We start from the raw sequence: 14,027 nt of genomic DNA on the forward strand, positions 1-14,027 counted from the left end.
TTTGGCATTCTTCCACTCCTAAGATTAGCTTTGCTGCAAGATGCATTGCCTGATTCGTCATCGCTCTCGGAATAATCATGCACCGCCCACTCCACAGCAGTCAGTATTGCATCTATATGACTTTTTGCAGTTCACCCTTTAGTGCTTGGCAGAGGGTTTCTCTATATCTACCTCTACATGCGTCCTCAGCAAATCACACTTAAGTGCCTGGCAGAGGGTTCATCGAACCACCTCCACAATTATTCTCTATTTTATCGCGCGGAAAAAATTAACACCTATATCTTTCCGTGCGAGGTCTGAGTTCCCTCATTTCATTAATAATCGTTTCTCCCTGTGTGAGTCAGCGGCAAAAAAGTATTTTCGAATTCGGAGCAGACATTTGATGACAAATTTCGCGAGAAGATTCCGCCGCAACGAGAAACGCCTTTATTTTAATTTTGTCCACCCCTAATCCTGTATCATGTCAGTGACACACTCTCCCCTATTTCTCGATAATGCAAAACGTGCTGCTCTGCTTTGAACTTTCTCGATGTACTCCGTTAATCCTATCTGGTAAGGACCCCTCGCCGCGAAGCAGTACTACGAAAGAGGCCGGACAAGTAGACCTGTCGCATCTTCCAAGTGTTCTGAAATAAATCGGTCTTTGGTTCACCTGCCCCACAAAATTTTTGTGTGTGTTCTTTTCAATTTAAGTTGTTCGTAATTGTAATACCTATATATTCACTTGAATTTACGGCCTTTAGATTTGACAGCTTTATCGTGTAACGAAAGTTTAACAGACTCCTTTTAGTACTCATGTGGATGACCTCACGCTTTCCATTATTTGGGGTCGATTGTAAACTTTCGCACCACAGAGATATTTTTTCTAAATAGTTTTGCAATTTGTTTTGATCTTCTGATGTCTTTACTAGACGATAAACGACAGCATGACCTGCAAACAATCGATGACGGCTACTCAGATTGTCTCCTAAATCTTTTATATAGATAAGGAACAGTAGAGGACCTTTAACACTACCTTGGGGAACGCCAGAAATCAATTCTGTTTTCTCGATGACTGCGCCCTTTCTGACAGGAAATCACGAATTCAGTTGCACAACGGAGACGATACTCCACAGGCATGCAATTTGATTAGAAGCCGCTTGTGAAGAACAGTGTTGGAAGGATTCTAGGAATCTATGAATAGAGATTCGATTCGAAATCGCCTGTCGATAACACTCAATAATTCGTGTGAACAGGGAGTCAGTTGTGTTCCAGAAGAGCAATATTTTTTTCAATCCGGTTGTCTGTCACAGATTACGTTCTTCGGCGTATTTCGTAATGTTAGAACATGGTTTACATTCCAAAATCCTGCTACAAATACATGTCAACGATATGGGCCTATAATTCATCAAATTACTTTTATTTCCTTTCTTGTGTATTTCTGTCATCTATGCAGATTAGTCCAGCGAGCGGTTGTATGTGACTGCTGTAAATTGAGTCATTTCATCAGCATATTCCGAAAGAAACTCAATTGGGTTACGATCTGGACTAGAAGATTTGCATCTTTTAGGGTACTCACGTCGTTTAGATACATCGAGGGTATCTACTTCTGAATTACTCATGTTTGCAGCTGTTCTTGATTCGAATTCTGGAATATTTACCTTGTCTGCTTTGATGAAGGAATTTCGGGAGATCGTGTTTAGTAAGTCCAGTTAAGTGGCACTGTCATCGGTAACATCATCATCGTTATTGCGAAGTGCAGGTGTTTATCTTGCTGCTGGTATACTTAAATTACAACAACGCACTAAACCGTATGCGAAGACACACTCGCCCACTTGCCGATTACTCATTTAGAAAAGCTACTCGGCTTAATTTTAGGTCTAGTGTGAACCACAACAAAGAAATTAAAACTGAGGTTTTCCGATTACAGTGTAGTCCTCTCAGAGACGTGAAAGGAATTGGCAGAGCAGCTGAACGGAATGGATAGTGTCTTGGAAAGAAGTTGTAATACGAACATCGAGTGAAGTAGACCAAGGATTTTCCATTTCAGTAGCAGATTATGTGACAATGGATGAAGTAGAGAGCAAACAACACGTAGAATGGCGACAGTAGGAAAGGCATTTCTGAAAAACAAATTTGTTAACACCAAATGGATCTAAGCACTATGGGGACTTAACATCTGAGGTCATGAGTCCTCTAGACTTCGAACTACATAAACCTAACAAACCTAAGGACATCATACACATCCATGCCCGAGGCAGGATTCGAACCTGCGACCGTAGCAGCAGCGTGGTTCCGGACTGAAGCGCCTAGAACCTCTCTGCCACAGCGGCCGGCTGTTAACATCGAACATAAATTTAAGGGTTAGGAAGTTTATTCTGAATGTATCGGACAAGGATGAACAAACCATCCGTCCAATAAGTTTCGAGACTGATTTCATTCTAGGTGTGTAAGCTGCGTCAGCGCAATAACAACGGTAGCAGCTTGAACTGTAAACAACAATGTGCATTCGACCAGTCAGTGGTGAGCATGTAGTGTTAAGTAGTGGACGTGCCGTCGTAGTGTGTCAACAGTGTGTAAGAAATCGTACCGGAACATTATTTCTAAATCAAGTGTTCAAGACACTCTTTAGAATGTTGTGAAAAAGAGAAAAGTGTGTGCAAAGTTCGCACCGTGCACGTAGACTCCCGTACAAAAACAAACGCGTGGCCATCTGCCGCGGCTCAACTGAAATAAAAAACGTGGACAGTTCTTTTCTAGAAAAAAATCATCACGAGTAACGAGACTCTGATACCAATACAAACCTACAACAAAAAGAAAAATCGCAGAAATTCACATAACTGGTCAACGCTTTGACGACATAATCGACTTCCAAGAGACTGTGACGCGCGAGTCTAACAATATCCGAAAGAAGGACTTTTGTGACCGTTTCACAATGCTTTATGAAGGTTCTGTGCGATGTATTCATGTGTACGGAGACTATGTAGAATACCTAAAGCACCAAGAACACCGTCTTAACATTTCTATATTTTTTTGTTAATCCAATCTCTAAACGTTTTGGACTGACAGGATAGAAGGTTTTTGAAATGTGGCGCTACAGGACAATGTTGCAGATTAGATAGATAGGATAACTAATCGGGTGGTAGTGAAACTAATTGGAAAGAAGAGAAATGACTAGGTTCCCGGGGCACGAATGAATCGTCAATTTGGTAATGGAGGGAAGTGCTAGGGGTACAAAATTGTAGAGGTAGGTTCGACTACAGGAAGGAGGTTCAGGTGTATGTTGGTAGCAGTAGTGCTGCAGAAATTATGAGGCCTGGACGGCATAGAGTAGTGCGGAGTGAAGTTGTGACTGACCTGGACGCGGCGGCAGTCCTGCGCTTGGCGGGCAGCTGGTCCGCGGGCTGCGCGTCGGCCAGAGGCAGCGGCAGCACCGCAGGCGCCGCAGAGTCCTCGGCGTCGACGTCCGGCCCCAGGCCGGCATCGGGGCTGTCGGCCAGCGGCTTGGCGTCCGGCGGCGCGGCGCCCGTCTGCACCAACAGCGCGCGGCACGACCGCTGCAAGCCGCGCAGCATCGCTTCTGCTTGCTCGATTTGCTGCAACAGTCCACCGCGTCGTTCGTCACGCGTTCGTTGCCGCCACTCCACACGACACACAACACACAACACGACACACAAGACACGACATACAACAGACAACACACAACTCTACGTGAAGAGGGAGCGCAGTGCTAATGTGTAAGTAGGAAACACAGTCTTGCCATCTTAAAAATGGTTCAAATGGCTCTGAGCACTATGGGGCTTAACATCTGAGGTCTTCAGTCCCCTAGAACTTAGAACTACATAAACCTAACTAAGCTAAGGACATCACACACATCCATGCCCGAGACAGGATTCGAACCTGCGACCGTAGCGGTCGCGTAGTTATAGACTGTAGCGCCTAGAACCGCTCGGCCACCCTGGCCGGCTTGTCATGTTACGCCGACGTCAATGTCAACACCGCTTCTCGAGACACACTGTTCTACTACTATCATCATCATCATCATCATCATCATCATCATCGTTTCTAGTCCTCTACCCTCCTCTGACCTTATGATCACGTTGCTTTACTCCACCCTGTATTGTATAGCCTCTTGCGCAGAAACTTATCAAAAAACGAGCCGGACAAGGTACAAAAAGTAAGGGCTGTGTGCCAGCACTGCACGATTCCCCCTGTTTTCCACGTAAACATCGGATAACGAAGGAAGACCTACACTGGTCAGCAGATTTGACCTTCACATTTATTACACACTGACGGAGAAGGAATCGCAACACCAAAAAAATTACTAATGCAGAGGCATCAAATTTCGGGAATTCATTTGTCTAGATAACACATTGACGAGACTAACACAGAAAGATCGCAGGTTAATGTAAGCGTGCGATAAACTACTGCAAATGTACATTAATAACCAGTGCAACCGCCAGAATGCAAGCATTGTGTTGTGCAGGTGCCTGATGTCAATTCGTTGAAAGGAGTTTCACGCCTGTTGCACTTGGGATGTCAATACAGGGACAGTTAATGGTGTTTGTGGATGACGCTGGAGCTGTCGTCCAATGATGTTCCATATATGCTCGACTGGAGACAGAGCTGATGATCGCGTAGGCCAAGACAACATGCCAACACACTGTCGACCATGCTAGGTTACAACGGCGGTATGTGGGCGAGCATTATCCTGTTGGAAATCCCTACTGGAATGCTGTTCATGAATGGCTGCACAACAGGTCGAATCACCAGAATGAAATGGGATAACCACGACAGTGCTTCTGCTCTCATACGAAATCGCATCCAAGACGGTAACTCTGGGTATACGTCCAGTGTCTCCAGCGTGCAGATAGGTTAGTTGCAGCCCACAACTGGCTTGCTTCTAACCAACACACGACCAATCACTGCCGCAAGTTTTCATCCGAAAACACATCAGACCTTCACCTTGCCGTCCAATGAGCTCTCGCTTGACAATAACGTAGTCGCAAATGGGGGTGGTTTAGGGTCAGTGGAATGCACGTTACAGAGCGTCTGGCTCAGGCTCTCCTTCAAGTACCCGATTTTTAACAGTTCGTTGTGTCACTGTGATGCCAAGTACCGCTCAAATTGCTGTTGCACATGTAGTACGACGCACCAGAGGCCTCGTGGTCGACCGGAGCCCGGGCTTCTTGTGACCGTACACGCTCGTGACCACCACTGCCAACGATCACGTACATCGGTTACATTCCTGCCAAGTCCTTCTGCGGTACAGCAGAAGGAACATCCAGCTTCTCGTAGCCCTATTACATGACCTCGTTCAAACTCAGTGAGGTGTTGATAATGGCGCCTTTGTCACCTTTAAGGCATTCTTTACTAACATCAGCTCACCATGTCCAATCTCAAAGATAATTGACGCTCACGACCGATACAGTGTTTACTTGAACCAAACCTGATTTGTATCCTCATAGTGGCGCTACTAGCGCCACTCTTATACGACTGGCGCGAAATGTGAACAGACATCTTTCAGACGTAGGAACACCCCTACCAACTTTCGTTAATGTCGCACAACTACTCCTTGGTGCTGCGAGTTTTTTCAGTTAATGTAATTCCACCTCCCTGAGAGAAATTTTAATCGCACAACATATCAAACATACAAACAGTTAGTATTTCTTTTTGGGTGATTTCTAATGCAATGAAAGCAGTGTCACTACTGACCTTACTTCAAAATACTAGTCTCACCGCATACGATTACTTGTCGAAAACATTGTAAATCCTACTCATGCATAATAATTTCATGTTACTATCTTATATGGCTCACCCTGTATATTTACATAGCAAAAAAATATCGATGTGACCAAACCTGAATTCCCCCCCCCCCCCCTCCGCCCCCGCCACACATTTAAGATCTGTAATTTGTATATGAGATCTATAATTTATGAAGAACAAAAAGAAAGGAAGACATCACATGAAGCGTTAATCAAAGCAAGAACACTACATGACGTGAGCACAAACACAAGTACACATAAGCGCATGCACGGAAGTCCTTGTCTATGACAAATTTTCCTACCTCGTTTTACCGAAGCCATTCCTCACGCATCAATGTGCAACGATTAATCAAATCCGGCTGAAAAATTATCGGCATGAAAAGCGTATTAGACACCATTAAAACTGTCATTCTGATGTATAACATAAACGAAGAACCTTTCTGCGACGAAATTAGTCGCTATTGTTCTAATCCTTAAGTGTACGAGCATAGAGTACGTTTTCTTTGGGGCTGATGGACTGTTCTGAGAATAACAAGTAATTTAGTGAAAGGGATGCAGTACGGACGTCACCGCATAGTATCCGAAACTTTCCATTATCACGGATTTTGTCCCTGTGCGAAGCACTGCCACCTCTATTTGTATCTATAATACTAACGTATTAGTTACTTACAGGAGAAATTAGAATCAACTGGCAATTAGTTTTTTTTTTCCTTCTAAGGCCGAAAGAAATTTCTCTTATTAAACTTTATATACAACTACCCTTTGTAACTGAACACAATAGTTCCGTCGCCAAACAAGGCAGTTACAGTGAATATCGACCAAATATACATTGATGAAAGCCATCAGCTTAGTACAGAGGCAGAAGAAAGTTAATAATAGAACACCTTATCAGAGTGGCATTTGAGCTGCACAGCAAATACTACTATTCGTTTGATATTAATGTCGGTAATAGTTTTAGTTTGTGAATTTAGAACTGAAAAGCTTGTTTTCCGTGTCACGGGACCACTAGAATCATGAACAGCTCCCATAATGAGGATAACAATAAGATTACTATTACGGTGAACGTAACCACCATGTTTCAGTATGTGCCGATGACTGCCAATCATAATATTTCGTATCATTTCATAATCACACTCTTGTCGGCATATGATGATGATTAAATATGGTCGTCCTACGAAACAAGAAACACTTGCCTCCAGAAAACCTGTCCAGTCTGGGAGTCTGTAAATACGGCCGTCTAACTGACGCATTGGGCAACTAATATAGCAGCAATCCGTCAGTAAGACAGTGTGCTATGGGTCTCTCATAAGAAAACTAATGCGGACCAGCACACGGATGACGTTTGCAGCGAGGTCGGTCAGCGCTTGGAAACTAACACAGGACATGCTCGTCACGAAGCTGCGACTGTAACGCTACCTAAACGCGGTTGTCTGCTACATCTGACGCGCCAACGATACAGATTTTGCTTCTGAAAACGTACCTGCGCGAAATAGCTATATTAACATCACTCACAACTGTCAAAGTTGCGTGGAGAAAAATCCCAAAAAGCGTCAAAATTGGATGTTCAAGCAAGAATCGAACATGGATCCCCTACTTTATAGCGCAGTGTGCTAATAAATATGTTGTGGCACAAATAATACAAACGTGATCACGGTATGTAGTTTTAAGTTGCTTGTTTGAGATGAACTTGGCAGATAGGGAGGCAAGTTTCGTTTCTACCCAATAGGAACTATCAGCATACACCCATGTAATGCGGAATTGACCGCTAGACGTTACTAAGAGGCGGGTTGCCAGTATAAATGGAGGCGGGCATATTGTGTTATCGGTAGAAAACCGATAAGAGCTGAGTGGATAGGTCAAGGTCTCTGTGACTTCGAACGTGGACCCGTCATTGAATGTCACCTGTGTAACCAACCATCAGGGACATTTCATGAAATGGAAACGTGAATGAACAACCACAGCTAAGCCAAGACCTAGCAGACCTCATGTACCGATCGTCGAGCATTGCTGAGACAAAATTGCATGAAATCAGCTAGAGGAGTGACACTTAAGCTCGTAAAGTGCTACCAACACTCCAGCCAGCAGAATAACTGTGCGCAGCGAGTTCAAAAGAATGGGGTACAATGGTAGAGCAGATCCCCGTATTTCTGTAGTCGGTGCTAAATGAAGGTTGAGGTAGTGTGAAGAGCGACGCCCCTGAACACTGGATGACTGGAAACGAATAATTTTGAATGATGAATCACGTTATACCCTGCGTGAATCCGATGGAAGGGTTTGACAAATGCCTGCCGTAAGTTGTAGTGCCAGCAGTGAAGTACGGAGGAAGTGAGCCGTTCAGAGACTGTCACTGATTGTATCAGCATAACAGTGCACCCTATAAGCAATGTTTTATGGGCAATAACATTCCTGAAATTGGCTGACCTCCCCAGAGTATCTAACTGCGCATAAAGGAACATCTTTGGGACGCGTTAGAACGTCGACTTCGCTCCACACCCCAACGTTCAACATCACTACCCTATCTGGTTTCGGCTCTTAAGGAAGAATGGGCCGCCATTTCTCTGCAGACGTTCAGACACCACACTGAAAACGTCAATCCGTCATAATGACGAAATGTGCACACATCCCACATTAATGTACACTAATAGGTGTCCAAGTATTTTGTGTCAGATTGTTTACATTGGTTGATTAAAACATCTGGACACGTTTATAATCCGCATCCTACACCTTTGCATTTACATATATAGTAGGCCTTTTAACCACTGACATACCATTATCTGACATTTTATTGTAAAAAATTGTACGAAAAACGCATCTTGTATGTGTTTTCAATATTGTGGAGCACTGAAGCAGCATGTTTGATTCTTTGCAAGTTCTAATACAAAAGCCACCAAATATGACAATTTAGATTAGTGAGCTGTATTCCAATGTGGCGGTTCAGCGTGTGACGTAGAAAACAATCGTCAATCTGGTTCATGTTCTGTAGTGATTTACCGAAATCTGACAGGACTTATTGCGAATTTGACGCAAAGTGATATTCCTACGATATGACGCAACTCAATTCATCCCGCACCATTTTTACGTTAGCTTTCATATACCGTGTGAGGGCGGCTTATGTACGAAGTTTAAAGTGATGCAACCCTAGAGATGTCGGCGCATCGACACAAAATACACGAGTCAAAATTGCTGCAACGTTTCTCCGTCCTACTGCCTCGTTTCTGTTATACACTGCACATACGGATATAGCTGCCACAGCATCAAACAGTTATGCAGTAAGACTGATACAAGTGCAAAATTATCTGGCTTTAAAGATGGGCACATACTGGTAACGAGTCTTTGTGTCACTTCTTAAGTCGAAGAAGTAGTACCGGATCTCATTCTTAACATCACTGTCGTTTTCAGATAACTATATTTTGAAGCTTTTACTACGCAAGCATAAGAACCACTGTGCGACCAGAATCTATGAATGTAGACGTTAGCCAGACGCACGATGCTCTGACGGAAACGGCCGTCACCGTCTGCACAAGCAGAATTTACAGTTAGTTGTGGGAAACCGCTGTATGGCATCTGTGTGACGCAGTTCAGGAAACATACTACAGCTTTTTTTAGATTACATTACCTATCATTCCTGCAACGCAGATTCATTTCAAATCTTGCTTCTTAGGAGAGAAAGCGAACAAAAAACGGCGGGAAGTAACATCATTGCATGAAAAGCAAAAATGTGCTTTAATTCTCAATTTTTTTTTTTTACAACTTAGAAATGTGTAATAGGCCGGTAGTCTAGCTCGCACTCTGGCCTCCTGCAGGCAGTGTGCTACGAATTCCGCTATCCGAACACTGAGTTGCAACTTGTCACTGGGCCGTTTCCAACATTTCGAACTCAACAGAGGTTCTAACGATGCCGCTATTCTTTCTTGAAACCTTCAAGAGGAATGTGAGGTTCGTTAGGATGGCGTCACTGGCAGCGAGCTGTCCGCAGGGATCCAGGTTCAACCTCCGGTTGATATTTTCAGCAGGTCACAAACATTCATTACAATGGGTACATCGGTAATGAGTACAATTTTGCCGTATCAGATTTAAGGTTAACGTTCAGCCACTTCATTTCAATGTAGCGCATCCAGTTCGGCAACTCAAGTCTGAACAAGGGATATTCCATATTTTGTTCCTGTCAGCAACGTTTACAGCAGTACTTCTAGATTATTCTGAAACGTTCTTGCAGAAGCAGATCCCAACGAGATATTTTTGACACACAGTTTACTATCAGTTTTAGAAATGGCAGTATCATCCACAGTGTTCGAAAGAAAAAATTGTTCGCTTGTTTTTCAAGCACTGTGCAAGCTTCCGAGAACTTTAAATGATCGCAGTCTCTTTTGCAAGTACCTGCCACATCCAAATGATAAACGAATTAGTCCTTCCGTTAGAGGAAATGTTATTTACAGCGACAGACAGATGCGCAACAACTGTACTGCATGCAACACTGACAGAACTGATTCTACAGCCAGGTATTACAAGAGCATTTTTTTCTGACAAACGATCAATACGTTTATCAATGCAGGAGCGGCTCCAGTCGCTAAAAAGTTAGAAAAAAGATAAAACCGCTGCCTTATAATTCATCTAATTTACTTATCAAAATACCACTATAAAAATCTCATTTCGCCTTTAACGGCGAAGCTTAAGCCACTGGAGCCGCCCCAGGCTGCAATCAGTTGTACGTGTGAGAGGGGATCACCTGCCACCGCAGTTGCGTCAACAAGCAACTGGTTTGCTGAAGACACTGAAGATCCTTCCTGTAGATGGTTGACACCTCAGGACACGCTGTTACACACATGAAGCCCGTCGACTAGTTGGAAACAAATTACACCACACTTCAGTACTTGTACTTACGTGAGTTCACAGCAACAAAAATTCTCACTTGAAACATCATAATCACAACAAAACATAAAATGCCTAAACATAATTACCTTCCAGCTGTTAAACAGAGCAGTTCAGATTTCACGACGTCTTAAGTAATTGTCGATCTGATGGTTCGCAGTATTAATGGCTCACTGACTCAGTTCAAAACGGTTCAAATGGCTCTGAGCACTATGGGACTCAACATCTGAGGTCATCAGTCCCCTAGAACTTAGAACTACTTAAACCTAACTAACCTAAGGACATCACACACATCCATGCCCGAGGCAGGATTCGAACCTGCGACCGTAGCGGTCGCGCGGTTCCAGACTGAAGCGCCTAGAACCGCTCGGCCACACCGGCCGGCTCACTGACTCAGTTGACATCCGTTCTACATTTGTGTTGAGCTGGTACTACACTGAGAGATTATACATATAGTTTGTTCATCATACATCGCAATACTTAATTTTCATTATTACCGTCTTTGTTGTATTCTACGTTACTCAGCAGTGTATGAATTTTTATCGAATAACCCCTTATGCAAAGTGCTCCTGTAATAATCTCATAGGATGTAAGCAGTATTAACAAGAGTCATAAACTAGCATCATAGAAGTAATCCTGCTGAAATACTAAGCTGCATACTGCGTGTCAGCAAATTTCTGTAAGTAATGTATGACTCACCCGAGTTGCCACCAAAAGCGTATTATGTTTTGGAGAAAAGAAGTGTCTCTCCTGGGACTGACAAGTGTTGCTGGTATATAAACCTTCAAGTATTCAGTGGTATTTCTATGCACTACATCGGCACAATTCTATGCAGAGACGTTGAACAGCGGAAACATGCAGCTTCAGAAGTCAACGTACCATTACCATTAAGGTTTCTTGACTTTTTGCACCTGGTACATACCACACTAACAGAACTCGGGACACACTTTTTTTCCAGCAGTAAACGCATTTTAAGTTAGAATTTCGGAGAGAGATTAACATAAATTAAGACTTAACTGAGAAATACATGTCTGTTGACCCTGGGTCCACTGTAATAAAGTACAGTAATCGTGAAAAAATTCTTATGGTTTGATATCTAACCTAGACCGACTGAAAACCGCGGAGAACATAGGTACATTTTGAATATGCTAAAGATGCACATCTCATTTAGTGAGACACTTCACTCCTTCAGTTAATATCTTATACTATCGACAGCCTGTAATAACCTCACCGTTGATCACACAAGTTTTTTCCTTTAGAATGTCTTATTTTACTGTCGACCGTTTCCTCGTAGTTTTCTCCTAAATACGTGGTACGTACGACGCTCTCACCAAATATTCTACAGATGTGTCATTAATATATCTATGATAATCTAACGCTAATACTGACTTGATGAAACCACCCATTTTCTTGTGTGGCTTAGTTCAGTTCTGGTTATGTTAATATGTTCAGCTACATTTACTGCAAATGATACCCTTCATATTTCAGCCCATTTATCTATCTATCTACCATCTATCGCTTTTCCTTTTACTATGAAACCTGTGCTGTTTCTTATGTGATTATCTTAACCCCTCGACCCTTCCAGTGGCCATCTCGGTACAGTCGAAATCATTATGGTCTTGGATTTTTCGACGTGCATTTCATTTTATACAGACCTGTGTCCGTGGCATGTTGTTTTTAATCCAACTAAGCTTTGCATTTTGGAACAAATTGCACCATGCACTGCTAATATGCTTCTGACGCCTTTCTTACTAAGCTGAAAGCGTTAACGGTGCATAGTAATAAATCTGATAAAAATTGCACGTGACTGAAAATAGAAGTAAGAGCCTTTTCCAAAGCGGAACTTTGTAATGTGAACATTAAGGCTCGTTACTGGAATGCTGCTGCCAAGAATTTTTACAGTAAAGCATCGATTAGCCGAAACAACTGAGGGAGGGAGGGAGGCGAGATGTTTCGAATCACTCTTATCGGATAATCGATCATTTACGAATATGTACCAATATTCATAGGAATAAGAAACAAAAAACATTTCAATTCAAACGAAAGTTTTCATATATAATTTGTATCATATGTCTTCCTAATAAGACAACTGTGTAGACATAAAATTTGACCGAGCGAGGTGGCGCAGTGGTTAGACACTGGACTCGCATTCGGGAGGACGACGGTAGGCAAATGCCGGGATGGTTCCTTTCAAAGGGCACGGCCGACTTCCTTCCCTAATCCGATGAGACCGATGACCTCGCTGTCTGGTCTCCTTCCCCAAAATAACCAACCAACCATAAAGTTTGAAAACTTCAAACTGTCACTAAAGTAGGTCTACAGTTTAGAAAGAGTAGTCTAAAATTTTGTTTTTGATTCAGAGCAGAGACTGGTTTGTTTGTTTTTTCGATATTCTTTGCGAAGACTTTAAAAACAACAATCGGACAACTCTTTCCTCCTCTTGTTCTAACCGCCTCTCGCCCGTTCCAAGGCAGTGAAAGCCTTCCTCACCGGACGATGTTTTTTCAGTGTAGTAGTTGGCGCTTCGCATTTTCTAGTCGTCGCAAGGGTCCTGATGATGGTCTATGACACTGGCAGTTATTTCATCGAGTGCCAGTTTTTGATATCCATTGTCATCAATATCACCTGTCAGCCAGTCCCGAATATTGTTTCTGATTGAATTTTACCTTTTCTCAAGATCTTGTAATCAGGACGATCAAATTGGCTGTCTCGCGGCTCTTTAAGTGTATCTGAAACAAGAGGCTGGTTCCAAACATTTCCTACTACATCGTCCTTCACAGTAGCTCCAAGCTTCTGCCGCTATGTACACAGCGTTCAACTCAATTTCTTCAACTCGTCAATAACATTAAATTCACCGGAAATACTAAGGATAAAGCGTTTACGTTTAGCGACATTGCAAATGGCACAATAGCATGACATGAGACAAGTGAAGGTTGAGACGTGAACACACAACAGGTGCAATGTCGGTTGGTAGACAGGGAGCGGGAAACAGTCGAACTGGCCAGCCCGTGCCAATGGAACTTCTACATTATCTGATCAAAAGTATACGGCCACCGCCGTGCAATGCGGAACTGACCACTAGATGTCACGAGAGGCGGACCAGCCAGTATAAAAGGTTACGATATTGCAATGCCTGTGTTAAGGAGGAGGATGCAAATTTCCTTCGGCATGCACAAAATCAGCGGCAGGAACGGGGTACAATGGTCGAGCAGGTCCTCATATGCCACACAATTCTGTAGTCTGTGCTAAGCGACATTTGTGGTGGCTTAAAGAGCTACGCCACAGTACAATAGCTAACTAGAAAAGAGTGATTTGGAGTAATGACTCACACTACACCATGTGACAGTCTGATGTGTTTGGCGAACGCCTGGAGAAGGTCACCTCCCATCATGTGTAGTACCAACAGTGAAGTGT

At 43.1% G+C, this 14,027-nt stretch overlaps 1 protein-coding gene across 4 annotated transcripts in view; it reads right to left on the reverse strand.

The window, feature by feature from the left end:
• The window catches only part of LOC126184525 (uncharacterized), a 922,262-nt gene that overhangs the window by 22,202 nt on the left and 886,033 nt on the right, over positions 1-14,027 (reverse strand). For all 4 annotated transcript variants that reach the window (XM_049926925.1, XM_049926927.1, XM_049926928.1 and 1 more), the window contains one exon: positions 3,337-3,575. In XM_049926925.1, the coding sequence (XP_049782882.1) occupies positions 3,337-3,575 (239 nt within the window). The remainder of the gene's footprint in view (positions 1-3,336; positions 3,576-14,027) is intronic.

Source organism: Schistocerca cancellata, chromosome 4 (assembly GCF_023864275.1).
Source record: "Schistocerca cancellata isolate TAMUIC-IGC-003103 chromosome 4, iqSchCanc2.1, whole genome shotgun sequence".
In the NCBI taxonomy this organism is placed as follows: Eukaryota; Metazoa; Arthropoda; class Insecta; order Orthoptera; family Acrididae; genus Schistocerca; species Schistocerca cancellata.